The following is a 23,063-nucleotide window of genomic DNA, read 5'->3' on the forward strand; positions in this document are numbered from 1 at the left end:
TTTAGAACTAGTCCAAGAGCTAATAGCTACCTGGTACTAGCACCCCCAGAGGTATCGTTTCACTTGGAGGACATTGAGACCACGAGCATATTTAACGTCGCCCAGTCCCCTTTAATGACGACGGTGGGTCTTCGACCAGCGGGGATCGAACCCGAGCCCCTCCGGCCCCGAGTCCAATGCCCTACCGATCAGGCTACCACGGCCCCTAGTTACTATTAAATGTGTGGTTTCTCTTCTGTAGGCAAGCAACGGTTTAGATGCATTTTTATTTGACGGTGAAGCAGAAATTTAACTATTATGAAATAAATCTCACAAGTTATGATTCAATCAACTTCAAATGATTCTCTTATTCAGTGGCGGATTTACCATGTTGCAACTACGAGAGACCAGAAAAGCATAAGGCTGGTTTGATCTTTTTGTATGATCGGATCTTTTTTTCCCAAATGCTTGGAGAATAACAGAAAATAACGGAAATTACTTTTAAGCTTGCGGTTTCTGTTCTGTAGGCAAATAATGTTTTTTTATGCATTTTTATTTTATGGTAAAGCAGAACACTTGACTATTTGGAAATAAATTTCACAAGTTATGATTCTCTCAACACTAAATGAGTCTCACATTCAATGGCAGATTTACCACGTTGTAACTACGAGAGACCAGTACAACGTAAGGACCCCCTAAAGGGATACAAAACTGTCCACGAAAAAAATGTTTATGTTAGGCAAAGGATTCCCGGAAACGTATTGCGACCAGCTCCCAATGGTGCAAGTCTGCCACTGCTTTTATTCCTATGTTAGATCATTCCACAGTTTTAAAGTAAAAACCCATGACAGATTTCATAAGGCACAAAGTTTACTTACATTTAATTGAGATATCTTTTATGTTCGATGTTTTTTTTATAAGTCTTTATTGCAAAAGTTGTTTCTGTAAACTGATCTAAAAATTGAAATAAGAAATCACAATGAAAGTAGTTGAAATGTCCCTTGTGCATTCTAAGTAACATTATTTATTTCACTTTAGTTTTTGATTAATCTGAGAAACAACGGAAAAAAAGAAGCAAGGAAAAAATATGTCTCATGTTCAGGACAATCTGGCCCTTTTCTCGAGCCACCGTTGGATACATCTTTTGAAATCACGAATTTTACGTTTTTTAGCAAATTGGTAAGTTACTCCATCTGCCTGACACAAGAAATGGACCATCATATTGGAACAATGATTTCTGTCTTTGACAAAATTTAAGCAAGCCATGACCAGGCTGCATCGCATTCCAGGAATGGTGTCCTAAGATTTGAATGGTAGATGTAATCTTGCTACATGAAGTAGTATGAGCAATATGAAGACGAAGCCATGCTGATGGCTGCATAGAGAAACCAGGAAATGGTGTCCTTAGATTTAAATGGTAGACGAAGTCTTGCTACATGCAAATTAATGAGTTATCACGTCAGAGCTGCTCTGAGTTTCGTCGATAAGAAATACAGGTGCAATGTGCTGCAAGCCATGGAGAGAATGTTTGCGCACGCGCACACTGCGTGGTACTTCCTGAAGCGCCGGTTCACCTGGTTGTAGTGGGGGCAGTGGGCCAGAGGACCTGGGTCGTGGTAGCCTACTTCCTGCCCCACTCCTGCCCCTTCTTCCAGGACCATGCGTTCTTCGAGGGCTTCGAGGAGGCCGGGGACGACGTAGAGACGAGCGAAGAACTCGCTCACGAAGCAGACTAGAAGGGTCCACATCTGGAAGAGAAAGAGTGAAGTTGAGATGCACAATCGATCTTCAGCAGGGTGTAATGAAATGCAAGAGTTTATTAAAGTGGTATTTCACAATGACATACAGGGTTTCAATCAGGGAGTTTGGGTTAGATTACCGGGTGCCACTTGTCTGTAACTCATGCGGTACTCGCGTGTTCCGCGAATAGACAATTGTATAGGTAACTAACTAGCGTAACTACAGTATAGGTGATCAATCATCAAATTTAAAAATTAGTTTACTGATCATAACTTAATTTTTTGTGCCTATATAAAGGGTGTTTTTTTGGAGGTATAGAACTTTAGGTTCAAATAAAACACAGTTGAATGGTCTTAATTGCCATGAATTTGGCTTTATTCGAAAGATTATTCTTTGCCATTTTTATTTAAATATGCTTTCCGGCATATAGCCATCTCGGCTGGATCGGAGAAAGTCCAATTTTCTATCACTTTTTTCAGAAATGGAGGCAGTATCTCAGCGATAACGTGGTGAATGTTCTCTTCCAAGGCGTCAATCGTCTGTAGCTTATGGATGTAGACCAAAGATTCCACATAACCCCACAAAAAATAATCGAGCGGTGTTAAATTGCATGATCTTGCGGGTGAATTCACGGGTCCATTGCGCGAAATTATTCATTCGCCGAACGTTTCTTTCAATAAATAAATGTGCCACACGCTGTGTGGCATGTTGCACCGTCTTGTTGTCTATTCATGATGGAATGACAAACCAAACAAACACAAAACAAGTGACAGCTATCAAAATGGCACACATATCAAACAGTGTTGCCAACTTAAAGTTCTATACCTCTGAAAAAAAAAACACCCTTTACATTAGGAAATAAAAACTACAATATTTTCCACAACTGTTTTCGTTAACCGTAAACAGTTTATCTTCCACATTATTTACACTATGACCAGCAGGGGAGCCCCGATGAGAGGTCATAGGAGGTCAGTGGGACCTCCCAAAAAATTTCCTCATTTGGTAAATTTGGAGACGTAATTGCAGTATTGCAATTTTTAAATGACCGAATGTACCTTTTCATTGCTATCCCATTACATACGCGTGCATGCCATTGAGAAGGGATAAAATGGAGAGAGTGAAGACTTTCATTTGTGAAGTAAAGATCTCAAGTCACCTGATAGATTTTAAAGCAAAGCATAGGTAGAAATCAGGTTTCTTCTGCTAGTTTCACGCAAAACATGTCAACCATTTGTCACTGTTGAGTCACATGACTTGGCGTCTTTGCCTCAGCTTGTGCTAAGCCAATGAATGTTTGGACTCTCTCTCCCGATTTTCTAGTTCCTGTTATCATTCGGCAAAATTTGGAGTCCCGTTCAGCGAATTGAGAATTTCGCCCTCACAAAAATTTTAAGCTTATTAACAGTGAGTCTTCTGCAGTCTCGTATATTTCGCCTGTTCTACTAAATTGTATCCAATTTGCACTTTCTTATCTCTAAGACCTCTCCTGGTTCAGCAATTGCTGAATCCTGATTCGTTTTGGACGGCTTTTGAATCTTTAAAACGATGTTTAAACCTTTTTTCTGAAAATGGAATTTTTATTCTTCGCTGCCGCTGACAAAAGGAACGATGACCGACTGGTACCCCAATTCACGTTGCTTTCCCTTTTACTAATTGCATTTTTATACAAATAATAAACAAATAAACATCTGGATTAATTATTATTTCTTTTAAATTCGTGGTATCCGTTCCTTCATAAGAACGCTGCTGATAAGTCACCCCAAACGCGAAATTATTTTTTTGAAAGCCCCAAATAATGTGATTTGCACCGCATCTATTCTTTGGGTTAAGATTCGGGCTATCTCTGGAGGAGGGGGGGGATAAGGCAGTAATCTATTAGTTTTTAGGGATGTCAGCTTTTGCAGATGTATGTTAACCTCTAAATTAAGCAGATTCTCATTCAAATGAGCGGAATACCGGCATCAAATTTTTACTTTTCCCCCTCCATTCAGATAGACTCGTCTTAACTGGCCGTTAGCCAATCCCATACAAAGCGAGGTTGGACTGTACTCAAACCGTTTGCACGGAAGTGACATTTTTAGGTATATAATTTTAAACTATGGCCCTTAATTTATTATACTACATTCAAATTTTAGGAACCAGATACGTCACAAAGTGTCAACTTTCTAAAACATTTTCTTGTGTTGTACGTGTCGCGGGCATAACCGTACGCACACGCCCGCGAAACGTTGAATTCATAATTTTTCTAGCACATTTTTTTAGAAAGTTGATACTTCATAGTAAAATACACAGTGGTATGTTCAAATAGAGCAACAGGTTAACTCTGGAACACCGATGACTAACAGGGAGCGTTCTAATAGATTTCCGGTTAGCCGATCGTATATGTAAACATTCTACGAACACTCCCCGCACCAACCACTGACGTCATCAAACGTCATGAAATCAGTTAACCGGTAGCTGTATTCGAACATAACCAATTGTTTCTTCTATTCGAATATCACAAGGGCCGTGGTAGCCCGATCGGTAGAGTGTCGGATTCGGGGCCGGAGGGTCCTGAGTTCGAACCTCGATGGTCGAAGACCCACCGTCGTCATTAAAGGGGACTGGGCGACGTTAAATATGCTCGTGGTCTCAATGTCCTCCAAGTGAAACGATACCTCTGGGGGTGCTAGCACCAGGTAGCTATTAGCTCATGGTCTAGTACTAAATTCTCCTTAACTGTTCGATCCGGTGATGGTGCTGCCATCTATCGGTATAAAAAAAATAATGGAGGCAAGGCACTTAGTATGCAGTCCTCGACATAAATACAGTTGTAGTCAGTTGTGACTCGGAATCGAATCGAATATCACAAGTTGGGCCGTGGTAGCCCGATCGGTAGAGTGTCGGATTCGGGGCTGGAGGGTCTTGAGTTCGAACCTCGATGGTCGAAGATCCACCGTCGTCATTAAAGGGGACTGGGCGACGTTAAATATGCTCGTGGTCTCAATGTCCTCCAAGTGAAACGATACCTCTGATGGTGCTAGCACCAGGTAGCTATTAGCTCCTGGTCTAGTTCTAAATTCTCATTAACTGTTCGATCCGGTGATGGTGCTGCCATCTATCGGTATAAAAAATAATGGAGGCAATGCACTTAGTATGCAGTCCTCGACATAAATACAATTGTAGTCAGTTGTGACCAGGGCTGTGGAGTCGGAGTCGAAGAGTCGGATTTATTTTTGGGTAATGGAGTCGGAGTCGGAGTCGTTAGAAAACATTCCGACTCCGGGCTTCTTTTTTTTCTTTCCTTTTCACTGACTCTCCTTGCATTTTTTAAAAACTGACTACCAATTGGTTCGATTACATGTATAAAAAGATACTAATGAGAAAATAACTGCCATTATGGCAATTAGCTAGCTTGAATGCTTACCGAACTTTCTGTAGCCGCCCCCTAGTTTGCTTGCTTTTTAACTTAACTAATAGCAACTGTCAGCAAACGGTTTTGTTGCCTAACATTCTCAAGTAATCACTTGCAAATAAATAGAAATATAGTGTTTTGTTCGATCTCAGTTATAAAATAGTAAAATAAACGTAACAAATTAGTAAGTGGAGGAACGCAGCTAAGGTTGAAACGTTTAAGGGTGATCGGCAAATTCAAAGAAGTTCTGGCTCGAAAGCACGAATCCAAAAGATTCGATGAAATAATCTAATCTTTTTTTCTTTATTAAGACTATTCCAATAAGCTTGGTTCTCACTAAAACGTATGGAACAAAATAAGTGTAAATGATTTCTTGATTACAACACTCAATAATTGCAGCTAATCTTAAAATCTTCATAAAGCAGCCAATAAAATTTAAATTAAAAATTTAGCGAAAAAGAAATATAGGTATAGTAAAAGCTATTCGTACAAATTTGTATACCGCTGCATTTTGTGTAAAATTAGCTCCTGACGTATATGTGCCCTATTTTCGTTGAAATATTATTGATGAAATATAACTTAAAATATATTCGCGAAAATTCAGAATTAAAACATTTATATTTTTTATAAACTCTGAAATTAACTTTGGGTGTCATCTACCTCCTGGGCAAACCACCCCCTCTCAAGAACTTGTATTTAGAAGAAAAGCTTTTTTTTCTCTCAAGTTACAGCTTTCAAAAATTGAAAGCACACGATTTGATCAATTTATATTTGTTAAAAATTAAAGGGGGGCAAATTACAGACATTCCTTTTCAAATTTTTTAAAAGGGGATTTTTAAGTCATCTCACTTTTTAACTCGTAACTATTGGAAAATTTGATGTTTAAATTGAATTTCTAACGTTATTATGCGTCTTAGGTTTACAATAAAAAACAAAATGCGAAATTTTCATAAAAAGGAATTAATATTTCAAACTCTGTTTAGAGGTTTTCCCCCTTCCCCTGAAGAGAGAGAGGGAGTTAAAAAAATACAATTAAAAAAAATTATAAAAAAAAAAAAATCCGGAGTCGGAGTCGGGGTCGGACATTTTCCTTCCGACTCCGCAGCCCTGGTTGTGACTCGGAATCGAAATCGAAATCGAATATCACAAGTGAAAGCCAAAGTTGAAAACTCTGGGAATAAAGTGGAAATATATGCGTGAAAATTCCTTATGTGGGCAAATGTAAGGCCTCTATAACTAGAGAGCCGACGCATCCGCCATTTTGGATCAAAGTGACCGTCTGTTCTTGAGCCATTGCCATAGAGTGAATTATTAAAAGAAGCAAGAAAGAATGTTAAGATCATAAAAATAAGTGAATGTGCCGCAGTGTACTGTGCTAATAGTTCACAGAAAGGATTTTGTTTTTTTAAATTTCAAAATTAATAACCCAAGATAAAAATCAATTTCATTGACGATTTGCTGGAAATTTGAAGCTAAAACTCGGCAGTGCGAAAGCAGTAAATATTGTTATGTAAATTCTCGGTACTATTTTTATTGCTATGGAGTAATTTAGTTCGAAGAAATATGCTTTTTCATTGCTAAGATCCAAAAATGTAATGCTGCCAAAAACAGGACTAATTCACTTTATAAGTATATAGTATTAGCACATAAAAATAAATAGTTTCACTAATACTATTTAATTAATCATGCAAATAACCGAATAATAATAATATATGTAATATTTCACCAATTGAAATGTTTTCGATTTCTTAATGTTTTGTTGGTTTGTTTATTTTTTCAAAATATGACATTAATTGTTCTAATGTCAATTTGGGACAAAAACGAATGCATTACGCTAACATAAAATGAAGCTGAAAGGAAGCGAAAACACATCTAGTGTGGTAATATTTCTCCGACTTTTGATCCAAAATGGCGGACAGTTCGGCCTGGTATTCGTAGGGGCTCCAGGCAAATGGAAAGAGCATAATTTATACTTAAACTGTTAAGGTTTTATTGGGTTTTCGATTCCCATGCAAGTCCGACAATAATCGGATTTACGGAATCGTTCCGGACTAATGTGAGTCTGGTAATAATCGAGAACAGACGATCGGATACGGGGAAGGGAAGACACTCACCTGCAGTCGCATCTCTCCCTGTGCCGCCCGAGGATGGTGGATGAGGAAGAGCAGGAGCGTGACTCCGGAGAGCACCGAGTTGACGAAGAAGTACTTGGGGAAGAGGCAGCGCTGCACCCGCCCGAACACGTGGCGGGGGAGGCTGAAGAAGAGCACCAGCCCTGCAACGAGGAAGGATGGACACAGTTAGACGGTTAATTAACATTTAATCATTTCTGATACATGAAAATGCAAAGGGAAGCAGTCATAATTAGATTTTAATTTCACATATAATGCAGTAAGAAGCAAAGGGGTGTAAGTGGAAAAATTAAAATTTGGAGATAACCAATACAGATACTGTCTGACCATCGACTACATGGAAAGGCTAATATCCGGTTTATAGGCGGAAATGGGCGTATCTATTAGTTTATAGGGGTGTTAGTTGGTTTGTTACAGATGTGCACTTTTGCCTCTCTATTATTTAGCCTTAGTTTTGTAAAAATGAAAATTTGCTCTCTCTTTCTCTCTCAGCAACATTTTTTCAATCTAAAATGTATTCGATTTATATTCTCTCGGCAAAAATTAATTGATTTATTTATTCACAACAAAGTTTTGAGCTTACCATTTTGCTTTTACGTTCCTGAACGAAATGAAAATATTTTCTTTTCTTTTTGTTGTTTCTATGGTAACTATTTTTGTTTTCCCTTATTTTATTTTTGAGAATGCAATAAATGAAAAAGGCACTAGTGACATTATAAAACGCGTGCATCAAAATCCCATCGTTATTTTCCCTTCTCCCCTGCTAGATTCATTCAGATGGAATAGTATTTACTTGGCAGATTGCCAAATTACATACAATCACGCGGTCAAACAGTAGTAGGGGATCCTTTCCTCTTGGGGCAAGATACACTGTTATAACCAGAGGTTCCAGACGAGTGAATATATTCCCCCTAAGGTGAAAGCATGGTGACCAAGGGTGCCATACTGGCCAGGAAGTAAAGCAGAGGTGCGAAAGTAGCAGACAGTCGTAGATAGGGGTGCCAAAACAGCAAGCAATCGCTAAATGACTTGCTGGCGCATGCGCTTCCGGCATACATTCACCATTCAACCACTTCAATATGGCGGACGAATGATAGGTTGCACTACGCGTGGCTCCTACGTCTTTCACATTGAATGAAGTACACTATTGGATTAAATCTCAACTTTTGTAGGATAATTCTTTAAAATAACAAGTAAGTACAGCTTTTGATCACTTTGTAGCTTTTAGGGCTTTCAAACATAGTTAAAAGTACGTTTAATGCTTTTCAGTTACCGTTAGTCCGTTACGATACCGTAGTACCGTTAGTTGTTTATTTTCAGGTTACCGTTACTATCGTGAAAATTCCATCATTCACACAAAACGCTATTAAATGTATCTATCATTATTTTCTTGAGTACTCGATAAGCAACATTTAATCACCGAAATAGTAACCGCAATGATATTTTCAATAACCAACAAGTGAGAACCTAAATAAAAATGATTCTTGCGCTTCGTGTAGCGAGCGCAAAAAATAAAAAAGAAATCTCTCTCCGTCTATCTTTTTCTTTTGCTTTTTCGTTCAAGTGTTTGAATCATTTCCTGTTAGCGGTTATTCGATAGTGTTAGGAGTTTCTTTAAATTTTTAACTGTCGAAAAATTTTATGCGCATTTTATTTTATTGTTATTTTGATTGAAATGTTGAACCTTTGAGAAACGATTTGTTTTATCGCAACTTTAATATCCCAGAATATTTTTGGCTGTTCATGTAAATAATTCATAAGTACATCTACACTTTACTTTCGGTGCGGTTATTTCTCACAAATGATCATTAACTTAACTATGATTATTCAAATAATTACTCGTCTAACTTTAAATATATTTGTGACAACTCTTTGATACCAAATAAAGTCTGTAGATATTTATAGTTTTATTCATCTTTAATATTACTTTGTAAAAAAAAAAAAAAACTCATCAGTACGCAGAATTTTTTCACAAGTTTTTTACCGCCCCGAGAGTTATTATAATTATTATTATTTATTTTATTTATTTTTAGGAAAAGGATAACAATTTCACAGGTCCGCAATGTTTTACATTTGTTTTTACCGACCCGTGGGACAAAAGAGGTTGAGAAACACTGATGTAGAGAACGATCAGATGAATTAAAGCAATGAGCACTTCTTAACTATGTTGAAAACGCTGAAATATGGTCAAATGCTGTAATTACAAGTTTTAATCATTTCCAGTACTGAATTCATGCAATGTGAAAAGTGTGCAAAACGTAGACTATCATGAATCAAAACAAAACTATTAAAAAAAAGAAAAATACACAACTGTATTCAAAAACGCACACAATACGGGGGAAGGGGGGAGGATCTACTGTAAGGGTGCCATTTCTCTCTCCGAAGGTTCATTCTTTTCACCCCGGCTGCCTACTTTTTGAAAGGTGCCTGTTTTTCACCCTAGTTAGAGGTGAAATTTCGGCTCCGTATTGGGTGCCGCTGGTGAACAAGCGTTTCACCCCTGAAAGGTGCCGAATGCAACCTGTAGTTTTAACAGTGTATAGTACCAGTAGCCCTGGTAGGTGCTGCTGTACAGCATGATTTAGGGGGGGGGGAATCAATGAAAGTCTACCCAGTACGTTATCTTTAAACGCGTTTTACTCAATACTTGAATTACTTACTCAACACTTACATTCATTTGCTTCTCTGTGCCTCATGTAGGCTTCTCTATATACACAAAGTTGATTAGTTTACGAAAAATACCCTCCAAACAGGAAAATTACTTCAACTTTCACTACAAAATTGAATTTTGAGCTTCAAGGTAAGGGTCCGGACCCAGGGATCATCCTCTTCTCCAGGGCGCTACATTTAAGGGTTAAGTCTAAATATCTGTTGACGGGGGGGGGGGGGGGGGTTTAATGTATGGAGCGTTTCAGAAATACTCCAAATGTAGTCTTGCCAAAATTTGTTCAAAGATAGAGCTTTTTCAGAATTGTGTCATTATTTTTCTCCTACCGCTGTCCTGTAGGTTGAAGGGCATTACATTTTAAAAGTCCGTTTTTAGCCTACTTTCCCAGTAAAAGTCAGAAAAGGAAGAAAAAATCATGAAAGAAGGCTTAATGCATCTTAAAAATATCGCGAAAAACAAAAAAAAAGTCAAAAATTAATAAAATAATTAAATAAATATCGAAAAATTAAAAATTGGAAAGTAGGGTATTGAGATGGGGAAAAATGTCTGTCGGTCTGTCTGTCGGTCTGTCGGTCCGTCGGTCTGTCTGTCTGTCCCCCCCCCCTAATAACTTTTGAATGAATAGTCGGATTCGAACAAACTTTTTTTGTTCGAAAGATCTCGGCGAGGCCACCTCATTCCCATATTTCACTTTTTGATTTGAACTATTTTTTGTTCCATTTTGAACAGTTCAAAAAAACTTAACATTAGCGCCTACGGGGAAATTCAAGGCAATTCCGAACTATGAAGCAAATTTGCTTCAAACAAACTTTGTAGGAAAAAGCTTTTGGTGAAAAACTTGTATATAAAATATCTTTTTGATTTGAACAATTTTCCGTTAGTTTTTGAACAGTTCAAATCCCTTAACATTAGCGCCTACGGGGAAACTGAAAGTCAATGTAGATTCCGTACTTGAAGGCGGATTTACTTCAAACAAATTTTGTTGTTAATAGCTCTTGATGCCACACACAAATTCCACACTCCGACTCCAAGAATTTAGAGGCACCTGACTCCGACTCCGACTCCTGTGCCCGACAATTAATCGGACTCCGACTCCCCGACTTCAACTCTGACTTCGTTGCTTTGGCAAAAATTTATACACGGAGGACAAATGACTAACTCCGATTCTTGGATATTCAACTCCGACTCCTTTATCTCAAAGTGAGATTGACTCCGACTCCGATGCTATGGTTTTAACTGTGAAATACTTATTGTTGATATGACTTGTTACTTTCTTCTATATCTAATATATAGAAGAAAGTATTGGATTCGTGCAAATTTTCGAATTTCGAATTTTGACGGATTCGAACGTTTTGAGGTGTGCTGAGTCCATTTCGACCATTTTTGGAAAATGTCTGTCTGTCTGTGTGTGTGTGTATGTGTGTATGTGTGTGTGTGTGTGTGTGTATGTGTGTCACGTCTGTGTGTGACCAGTTTTTTGTGGCCGCTCTACAACAAAAACTACCGCATGAAATCGAACGAAATTTAGTACACATATGTGCCCTTATGTGAACTTGTGCCCATTAGTTTTTGGCGCGAATTCCTCCAAGGGGGGTGGAGCAATGGGACGTTTTTCGAGTTACGCGTGCTTGCTATTCCTCAGGAAGTAACTGGCGGAATCAAACAAAATTTGGTCCATATGTTGGTATTAACAGGAACAGGTGCTGATTCAATTTTGGTGTCAATAACTCAAACGGGGGTTGAGCTATAGAACGTTTTTTGTGGTCAATTGTGACTGCTGTATCTCAAGAAATAATGAACGGAATGAAAGAAAAATTTATCGGCAAGTAGCCCTTAGTGGGTATAAGAACTGATTTTATTTTTGTGTCAACAGCTAAAAAGGGGGTAGCGCAATCTCCCGTTCTTTTTTTCCATTTTGAGTGCCCTATCTCAAGAAGTAATGCTACGTTCTGGTTGAAATTTGGAATATATGTGAATCCATATGTAAACAGGCTTTGGTTCAATTTTGACGCCGATCGCTCCAAGAGGTGTTGATTTTTTTTTTTTTTTTTTTTTTTTTTTTTTTTTTTTTTTGCGAATAAAAATATTTTTATTAATGCAACAATAAGAAAGATAAATCGTAATAGATTGTCGTCTGCGTATTTCTCGTGATTTTAATTGTATGGAAATGATCGGAAATATTATCTCAATGATTTAAAATTTTTAACTGTTGCCATCTTATGTTTGTTAACAAATAAAATATTTGTAATTAATTCAAGCAAGGCTTTTAAAATAACTTTCGATTTTCGCTCTTTGCTTTGCTCTTGCAATAATTCAGACATTCGGATGGTCGTCAAGTTTTTGCATGTGTAATTTTGTTTTTGTTGGGAATATTGCTTCCTCGTCAAGCATGGGGAGGGATCAGAAAAAAAAAAAGAAAAATATAGAAGAAAGTTTCGTGATGGCCACAACATACTAGTTTTTATTTTCACGCTAAAGTTTAAATTTAGGTATTCAGTTTTCGGCGAATAAACTCGAAGTCATTTGTGTTTCTACATAAAGATATGCGCAGACGATTTTTTTTTTCTTGACAAAGAAAATTATTTCTTTAAGTTGACATTTTATTGTTTTTATTTATTTTGGTAAGTGCATTAATTCATTTAAAAAATTATTTTTGGCAACAGGGGAAAAAGAAACGATTTTTTTTATATGATGTATTTATTTTAACGAGCTTATTAATTTTAATTATTATTTTTTCGTTTTGAAAGCTGTTAAAGATTTTTTTTTAATGGAAAAAAGTGTATTAGCTGCTTTGTTTAAAAGTTGCTGCTATTTTATTTGTTCGTTTTTTCTTTTACGCATCCAATTCCTAGAAATCAGCTTAAAGTATTTAAAAAATATGTTTGAAAAAATTTGCGATTTTAGCTATTTTTAAGAATATTGATCAGGTACTAGAAAGTAGTAAGGGGGTATACGGGAAAGTAGGCTTGTCTAGTTCTAGACAGAACTTCTTGTTTAAAATGCTAACCAAGATATTTTTTATCAATGGCCGTGTAACATGAATTACTCTTGTGAAAGTGTGTAGTAAGATGCCGTACTGTGGTTAAAGGAAAGGGCAAATGTCATAGATGTAGTATAACTAGAAACAGAACTCCCAGCGGCAAGCACTGGCTGCCATTGAACGCGGTAGATTTGACGAATCTCGAAAGTAAACGAGCAAAAGCTATTTGCATCAGGGCCTGATTACCGCATAGGCCGACTAGGCCTGGGCCTGGGGCCCCATCTTCCTAAGGGGCCTCAAATTTTTCAAAAACTTATGCATAAGCACTTAAACATCATGTATTTTTGTGAAAAATAACAAAAATTAATGATTTATTAATTGAAGATATACCTCTTTTAAATATTGATAAATATTATTTTAGCATTATTTTGCATTGACTTAAAGTGTTATAATACAGAGGGGGCCTCCAAAGCATTGTGGGCCTTGGACCTCACTTTCAGTTAGTCGGGCCCTGATTTGCATCACATAAAAGAAACAACCTGCTCTCGTCGATTGGAATTTGCAGTTGTTTGCTTTGAAAACTTTACAAAAAGCATTCTCTTTTTATATTTTTACTCTGTATTTTTTTTTTTTTTTGAGCAATCACGATTGCTTATTGTTCTCACTTAACTGTTTTTGGCGTCCTATTATTTTATTCCCCCCTCCCTCTGCAGCATCACCGTCGACCGGCCGCCTCACGATGCTGCTCCTCTAGCGAAAACCGTCTCCAGGTTGCGTCACTTACTTGCCTACACTTACACATACACACACCTACACACACACACACCTACACATATACACAACTACCCGCACATACACATACCCCCTCATACACCAACACGCATACACACAACTACCCTCACACACACACAAACACACATGCCTACACACATACACATACCCCCACACACAAACAAACATCCCCCCACACACAAACACACAAGCCTACATACACACACACACTCGTGATTGCGAAAAACATAATTTGAATTCAAGATGTCAAAGATCAAATTAATTTTTTTTAAAATAGTTCTTTCAGACTGTTGCCCGTTTACTAGGTGGTCTCGTTCGCCCATGGAGCCCGTTTCTCTCTGTGCCCCTAGTGAGTACTACATCTATGGTAAATGCCTGCTCGAGTGTTGTAAAAAGATCGTCTTCGAAACAGCTGAGCAGAAAGCTTACTAACCTGATGCAAAGGTCATCCAGAACTGAGTCCCGAAATGCGTGGCGAAGCAAGCAACATAGATGAGACTGGAGAGGGTGGACGGTGGATTGGTTCCGCCCACGTGAGCGGAGATGGTCTGTGGATAGAACAGGAACGCCAGACATAGGGAAGCGCTCAGGGTTAGAAGATGCGCAGGCTGAGGTAAGCGGAATATCCACCTGTTCAGGAAGAGTAGAAAAGAAAATGTCGAGTGACATGGTAAAACTTGCGTAATTAATGCACATTGAAAGTGAGCGTTGGAAAAACAAGAGTAGGGTTACTCGGGTTAAATGGAAACAAATTACATAATCTAGCTATCTAGGTCTGAGCTAATTCTACATCAGCTACCAGTTTGTTTGGCACTCTTGGCTTCCTTAAGAGGTTTTTCCATTTCCAGCTCAGTCACTTTCCTATGCCGGGCTGATGAGTGCACGAAACTGCAGTCCTCGGCTAGAAATGACTGAGTTGGTAGTGTATTTCATGTAAATTACATAATCATTACTATTACGTTTAACCATCTTTCTGATTTTCCGTTAGTTCTTCGGTTCTGACGGTTAGTCAAAGCTCTATAAGCGCAGAGGTTAGTCAGCTAGAACTTCGATTTAGTTCCGATTTGACTGACATGATACTGCTCCAGATAGAAAATAATGTCCACAGGTACTGCATTGAAAAAAGAAAAAAAAATAATTTGAATTTTGTCATCTTGAATTCAAATTATGTTTTTCGCATTCACGAGTAGGCGTGTGTGTTTGTGTGTGTGTGTGGGGTATTTGTGTTTGTGTGTGTGGGGTATGTGTGTTTGTGTAGCTGTATGTGTATGTGTGTAGGCATGTGTGTTTGTACATAAAATGATTAATTCACATGTTATTCACATAATTCATTCACATGTGTGTTTGTGTCCGTGTGCAGGCATGAATGTGTAGGTAGCTGTGTGTATGAGTGTTTGTGTGCGTGCGAGCGGGGTGTGTGTATGTGATATGTGTTTGTGTCTGTGTGCAGGCATGTATGTGTGGGTAGTTGTGTGTATGTGTAGGCGTCTGTATGTATGAGTATGTGCGTGTGTGTGTGTGTAGTTGTGTATGTATGCGCGTGTGTGTAGGATATCAGCGCAACTTGAAGACGGTTTTCTCTATAGGAGCAGCATCGTGAGGAGCCGATCGACGGTGATGGTGCAGAGGGTGCTGGCGGGAAAATAAAATGATAGCACATCAAAACAGTCAAATGAGAACAATAAGCAATCGTGATTGCTCAAAAAAACCTATCCGACCTCAGACCTTTGCTGAGAAATGTTTCACGTGTGAGAACTTCCATCCAGGAATCTCCAAAGTGTGTAGCACTAACTTGAAGCTCGCCAGCGATCTCCTGATATGAACGTAAGAAACTCCTGGCTAGTAACATTCGCACCGTGAGCAGTTTTTGTAGTAGAACAGGCTTATTTCGGCCAAGTTTGAACCGAATGCAAAATTCTTGCTGAGTAGTGATAAAAAACCACCATTTCAAATATGCTCCTCAGCTCCACCACAACACATGACGATGCTCACCGCGCCATGCCATTGCTACTACTGCAAATGGCACATATACTGCTATCTATCTATGCCGCTTCCACACTGTTGAAAATTCAGAAAACTTTTGTGGTGAATATTACTGTAAAATGGAGTGTTTACAGTGCCGAAAAAATATACAGAAAATTGTACCGAAAAAAATAAACGATTGCAACGCCAATTGATGCATCACGTGACTTACAGTGCGAAGCAGATACCACCGTATTTCTCATCACGCGATGTGTTTCACTCGTATGTTGGACAGCAAAGCCGCCTGCCAATCCGAAGGTCCTGAGATCGAACCTGCTGTGCATATTTTGCATTTTTTAAATTCTCGTTTATTCTACCATAAAATTTTGCAGTAAAATAGGATTTTACGGTAGAAGCTACTAGTAACATGGATGCCAGTAACTTTTACCGGCAAAATTTTAGGATTTTTTTTTAACAGTGCACCACCACAACTCACACGGCGCCCTCCCAAAATGGGGGGGGGGGGGTAGTAGGGGTAGTATGCCGGTCGCATATGTGTAACTCATTTACATAGCACACATTATTCTTCTTGAAAAATTTAAAACTGATGAAGAATGCCCGGAAGAAAAAAAAAAAACAGCATGCGGGCAATTCCATGATAAGGTCAACCAGATGATCAAATTTTCAAAATTAAAATTTCTAAACAAATAAGGTATCATTTTAAAGGTAAAGAGTTGTATATTTTGAAATGTCTGTCTAAAATTTGATGACTTCAGTTATAAATAAGTTGCAGGAGGTTAAACTAAGGTCAACATCTTGAGTATTTTCAAACCATATTTGGTGACTCTCAAAGAAGTTCCATTTTTTCCAAAAAATACATACCAATTTTATGAATTGAGATGAATAACCATTTAAAGATACAATGTGTTGCTGGTGATGTTGCAAAAATGTGTCAAAATATAATTCATTTTGATTTGTAAAAGAATTCCTCTGGGGTACATTAAGTGTTTTACGTCCGACACCAAAATGCGCAGTTAATTATGCTGATCCAATAATTTTAAAGCTACATACATGTATTTTTGGGTACAAAGTAAGAATTTCAATCTCTTTGATGTAACCTATTTTTATTTTGTAACAAGTGAATATTTTTTACTAAAATCTAGACGACACTGTTACATTCCTTTAAACAACATATGTTTTCAACAGAGTTTTTCCTTTTTTTGCCTTTAATTTCCAAGTTAAAGTGAAACATGCATAAAAAACAACTAAGTGAATTTATTGTATATACATTTAGGGATGATAGGGGTAAGTAGGATCCCTTTTGAGAAAAGGTGTGTTGAATGAATGTAATACAGTTGATTAAGATTAATTTTGGCAAATTTACCAAAACTATAAGTGGAAAAAGAAATTGGAAATACTAAATGACTGTGTCTATCTAAAGTTGGCTAAGGAAGAACCATTATCAACGTTCAACCCATATAAATCTTGATGGTTTTCTTTCAAGTAAGTTTCACAAATAACTAATCACCAGCTTTTGTAGCAGAACTATCAATTTTACTAAGTCATCATAGTTGTCCTGTATTTCACTAATACAAATATTTCATCAGAGTTGCTTTTGATTTTTAAATCCTCACTGTTACGGGGGTAACCACTTACCCCATAGTGTGAGGACCTCTTATAGCAAAATTTTACGGGGGCTCCTCCTCTAAAACAGTTTTTAATAATATTTTACTCAAAAATTCTGATTGCAATATGCACTTTAAGTAAAACTGTACATTAATGTTTAATGATCATAAAAAAATAAATGCTAACCGGGAAACACTTCTTTGAAAAAATGCTGCTTAAACTCACCAAAAAATATTTTTCAGATTTTTTTTTTTTTGACTAAGTTCTCTGGAAAAAAAATTCTACGTAACCCAAATATATGCAAAACTAATCACTGTGATGAACCATGACATGATCAATGTAAAATAGTATAAAAACCATATGGCTATTTCATTTTTTGGGGGTGACCCACTTACCCCAGCGTCCCACTCCCCCCAATCAACCCTACTTTTGAATTTACATGGTAAATTTTATTTCAGTATATGTAACCTATAATTTACATATTTATAACTGTAATCATTGTTATGTATTTACTTTTAAGAGCAATAGTTTACGTCCAATATGAACAATTTACGTCCGACACCAAGTTAAAAATATTTTTTAAATAATTTTATTCTTTATAATATCATTTGAAAACTGCGAAATATGCTTCAATCATAAGTATTCTTTAAATTATGCTGTTTTTAAAATTAAAATGTAAGTCAATTCACAGAATTTTAATAATTTTCAAGTGAACCATCAATTTTGCTATTTGTGTGTTTACGTCCGACACCAACACTTTAAATTTTTTAAATTTATACTTTAGGGATCTATTTTGAAAAACTAACATGATTTTTTATTCAGTGAGATGTAGTAAGTATCTTGTAAATAAATTTGATAATTTTAGAACAGTTTATATGTGGTAAATAGAATTAAAACTGAGAAATTTTTCTTCATTTTTTACGCCCGACACCAAGGAAATGTCCATGCGTATTTATTGGGAATGGTCACGATTAAGAATTGTATCGAATTATAAGCTATCAGTGTTATTTAAGTATCGAGTGTATCGGAAGAAATGACACTCTGGGAAGGACAGCTGGCAATGACATTCCTTCGACGGTAAAAGGGGTGCAGGAAGGGGACAACTATTGTGCAGCATTCCTTGATAGGAGCCTCCTGATTGAAAGCGATTAACCCGCAAGCACATCGTTTAAAGGTGATGGATTCCATTCATTCTAAGCGACCGTGGGAACCCTGAGCGACAATGCATTTCGAATGAATTGTACATATAAATTTCAGGGTCAAGCGAAAAATGGCTAGAAGTGCAGGTATGTCGCTAAATAGATTGGAACTATACAAAAATAAATAATGGTATTAGAAATGGTGAAATAATTAAATGGAAGTATTAAATAATCAAATAGGAACACATAGCACTATACACAAAAGTATAAAGGTTAAAATGTTTAATCTTTAGATTTGTCTAATTTATGTAATGTTTAGTCCATATTATTGTGCTATCTATTTGCCATGATTTTGGTTGAGGTCATCTTTTAAATCGATCATATTTTTTACTTCCTTCGGTAAAAGTTATGCAATCGAAATTAGCAATCTGCGTTATTTTAGTTTAGTATAAAAATTTCTTTAGACCCTTTTACGTTTAAATTTGGGAAACAGCTGTCAAGTACACAAAGAAGGCTTTCACTTGCTGACAGGAGAATTTTTCGAAGATTTTTAAGGCCTATTTTCACGATGATATCAGATTGATTGATACCAGACTTATTCGATCAAACAAGAGTTGCATTTGGAGAAAGCAATGCAGAGGCAAGATGTATCTAGGGACAGTAAAGTTGTAGTGATGAAGTTTGAATTTAATTAAACGAAGTTAATTTAACAAACATCGAATAAGTAATTCATTCCTATACAGGCTTGGAGTCAATTACGAAAGAATGTAATCGATTACGATTACGATTACAAGCTTGACAAGTAGGAGATTACAATTACGATTACGATTACAAGTTTGACAAGTAGGAGATTACAATTACGATTACGATTATAATCTTCAGCCAAAACGTAATTACGATTACAGCACTGATTAGATTATTTTAAAAATGTAATCGATTACAATTATGTTTATTCGATTACGATTTTGATTACGATTACAGACTCATGGGAAAAAATACATGCACATGTATATATTATTCTCATTGTCGTTTGCGGTGACTACCTCATACTTGAAAAATAATGATTTTTGATTGTGCACGAAACTTCGATTATTGAAATTTAGGTTACAGTTACGGTTACGCAAGAAACAGCTGATTAAAATTACGATTACAAGATTAAAAGTCTCTCATTGCCAGATTATGATTACGATTACACAAAAATGTAACCGATTACGCAGATTACGTAATCGGCGATTACTCGAAGCCCAGCTATATATAGCGATGACGAAAAAGGTAAAAGAGAAAATCCACTTACGGCCACCAAACACCTCGAGAGTTTGATTAGACTTTGAAACAAACTAGAAATTTTTTTTGCAAAAATGTATGTAAATAATTTTTTTTTCATATTAAGTTACGCATATCTGTAGCTCAGAGTCAGACCAATATTTTTCCAAAATGGCAATTTTCAGGTTATTACTGCTTTATATGTAGAACCTTACTTATTTCGCATTGAGTCATCACAACGGAAGTCTATTAAAAAAAAAAAAAAAAAAAAAAACTATAGATATTTACCAGACTAAAAGAGCCTTAGCCCCATCCATTGCATGCACCAGACGAAAGTTTTTTCGCTCTCCTGCATAGTAGTAATAATGTGACTTACGTTAGTCTGACTCTTAGGTACATACAGATTTATTGTACTCATAAATTTTGAATATTTAAAATTTATTAGAAATATATATATCTAGAATATTTTTTTTTATTGCGGGTCAAATTATGATTTTTCGGAACAGCCGCTTTGTCGCATCAAGTTCAGTGGATCAAATGTTGTTCAACTGTACATCGAAAATATAAATGAAATGAGCTGTCTTGTTTCTATGAGACTGTTTTTTCTTCGTCGGTTTCTTCAAAGACGGAGTAACCCTCATAACCGAAACTTTAAAATAAAAGAAAAAAAAAATCCTTTTATGATTTTGCAGAAGCTATTTTGAGCTAAACATAAAGTAAGAAAATAGAGCCACACCTGAGAATATGCTTTATAAATGAAATGAATCAACTTTGTTTATTTGATGAAGATTTTGTCAGCACTTACTGAAGTTAGGATAGTTGAGTAAATTAATTTTTCCTAAATTGCTTGTTTTAGACACAGATATTTCTGGCGCATCTACAAGTATGTGTAGGTGTGGGTGGAGGGGTGAGGAGGCAGTTAGATATTTTAAAGTATTATAATTGAGCGTTTTAAATTTTTTAAATACTAAATGTCACATAATCTAAATGGTGAAAATAAGAGTAATATGGCAGCCTTCTTTCCCTGCCTTCCTCAATTTTATCCACAGAAGGAGAGTTTTTTTGTTTTTTACTGATCACTCTTATGGTCTTTACTGTTTTGTATATTTCACTCCTCTAAAAAATATGTCAAGGAATATTCAAACATCTTGAAGAAAACGAGCTGATGTGAGCATCACATGACTTCCTTTTACTCCAATTTAAAGATAATAGTACCTCGGAGTGAGCAAAAAAACACTTTAAATACTTTCATTCCAAGTCTGTTGCGAACGAAAGCAAAGAAAACGTTCTATACAGATAAATTTTCCCAATATTGGTAGTTTTAATGTGATTCAATTGTTAACTCTCTAAATATGGCCAAATTGAAATCAGATTTAAAAAAAAAAACCCGCCAAAGTCGTCACTAAGTTGGCGACAAAACTTGGCGACCAAAAGCTTGGCGATATATTGCCAAATGCTTGCCAAATTATAGCACCACTTGAGTTTACATTGAAATTTACAATGATTTTACCCCAAAAAGGTGTAAAAGACCCCCTTTAGAACATCCGAATGCAACCAAAAGAGAAGGTGCACAACTAGACCCCACTTGGAGTCTTTGTGCCAAATTTCAACTTTCTAGGTCATACCGTTCTTGAGTTATGCGAGATACATACACACATACATACGGACGTCACGAGAAAACACGTTGTAATGAACTCGGGGATCGTTAAAACGGATTCTTCAGGTGTCTATACGTTCTTAGGCATGTATCCACGTGTGGTCGGGTTGAAAAAAAAATCAATATTCATTCGGGGGAGAGCAAAATGGAAATTAAGGCCGATTTTTGAGTGAAATTTTTTTCGCGAATACAATACTTCCTTTTTTTGCAAAAGGAAGTAAAAAACCATAGCTATATCTGTGCCAGAAGACATTGAGAGTGGTTTGTTTCCATTTTCCAAGGAGAAAAAAAAATCAGAAAATCGAGCATATTTCACGAAAATCAAGCGACAAGCAAAAAAAACTTACCTCTTCGACATAGCTAGACCTACTCTTATGCTGAATATGAAATAATACATCCCGAAACAAACAATGGATTGAGCCTTATCGGATTGCATTTTTTAATAGACCACCTTCACCATAAAAGAGGGAGATCTAAACCCTTCGGGCCGATCGTTTCTGGGTAATGACACCTGCTTCGCCGTGTGGATCGTCACGTAGGCAAAAAGACTCGGCCGGGGTCAATAGAATGTTTCATCATGCCCTTCCATTTCGAGGCTTCGAACAGATTTTCAGTTGCGAACAAGTTTCGGTTTTCATGAATGCGACTCGTGTTTGCAGCTTGAGTATTACAGCAACGGTCGATACATATTCTATTTCGAGGGCTATGTTCAATTATTAGCTATCTTATACATGGGTTCCCCCCCCCCTTCAAATTCAATGGCGCAAATCCCCCCCCAAAAAAAAAGTTTTCTCAACCCTCTTTCCCTTTTTTATTTTTTATTTTTTAGTTTATTTTTTAAATTTTATTTATTTTTTAAATATTTTTTATGATTTTTTTTAAACTTGTTAATTTATTTATTTTTTTATATTTGTTTATTTACTTTTATTTATCTTATTTTAAAAGAAAAGTTGTGTGCTACATCAAAAACACAGTACACAGACAAACTAAATAAATGAATGAACTAAAATATAAACAGAATGAAATAAAAAATTAAATTGATAAACTAAATAAAAAATAAATCGATACATAAATTTAAATATATCAATAAAAAAATTTAAATGAATAACTTTTAAAATCCCCCCCCCCAAATTTTGATGGTGTAGCTTGCGCCATGATCCCCCCCCCCTATGGGCACCCCTGATCTTATATTTTATGTCTATCTAATGTCAGATTTAATGTCTATCTTACTGATGAGATTTTGTCATATCTATTATGAATAAGTAGATAGTCTCCCGTCAAGGTATGACGGATGAAAACTGCTTCTGCATTTGAACGAAGCCATTGCCTGTTTGGTGATATTTTGATAGTTGGAATTGTAACCCTAAATCCAGTGGATTAACCCTAAACTCCAGTAGGTAGCGTTCACAGTTGAGCCGCTTTTTCGTTTCTTCATTCCCCAGAAATGACACAGTCTTACCAGTAAAACAATTAAGTGCCCGGATCGAGTTCAGCCTTGTCACAATAAAGATTTTTCCTGCATGCCAAACGTTACCAAAACACATTATCAAATTATCATGCCGTGGCGTGAGTTTCATTGTTGAAACATGCGGGTTATTCGATCATCAGCTATTATTTATATGAGGATTGTCTAGTCACACCAGTCACACATATCTAGAATATTGCACTTAATGAAATATTACATTTACTGATATATAACTTGCAATGCAATTGATAAAAATATTTCATGTG

At 36.5% G+C, this 23,063-nt stretch overlaps 1 protein-coding gene across 1 annotated transcript in view; it reads right to left on the bottom strand.

Annotated features, from left to right (window-relative positions):
- Positions 1–213: 213 nt before the first annotated feature.
- LOC129224415 (transmembrane protein 205-like) overlaps positions 214–23,063 on the bottom strand; it is a 29,401-nt gene continuing 6,551 nt past the window's right edge. The window contains exons 2-4 of the mRNA XM_054858863.1: positions 14,119–14,315; positions 7,228–7,388; positions 214–1,727 (exon numbers count right to left, since the gene is read on the bottom strand). Coding sequence (XP_054714838.1) covers positions 1,434–1,727; positions 7,228–7,388; positions 14,119–14,315 — 652 coding nt within the window. The 3' untranslated portion in view covers positions 214–1,433. The remainder of the gene's footprint in view (positions 1,728–7,227; positions 7,389–14,118; positions 14,316–23,063) is intronic.

Source organism: Uloborus diversus, chromosome 6 (genome assembly GCF_026930045.1).
Source record: "Uloborus diversus isolate 005 chromosome 6, Udiv.v.3.1, whole genome shotgun sequence".
Taxonomy (NCBI): domain Eukaryota; kingdom Metazoa; phylum Arthropoda; class Arachnida; order Araneae; family Uloboridae; genus Uloborus; species Uloborus diversus.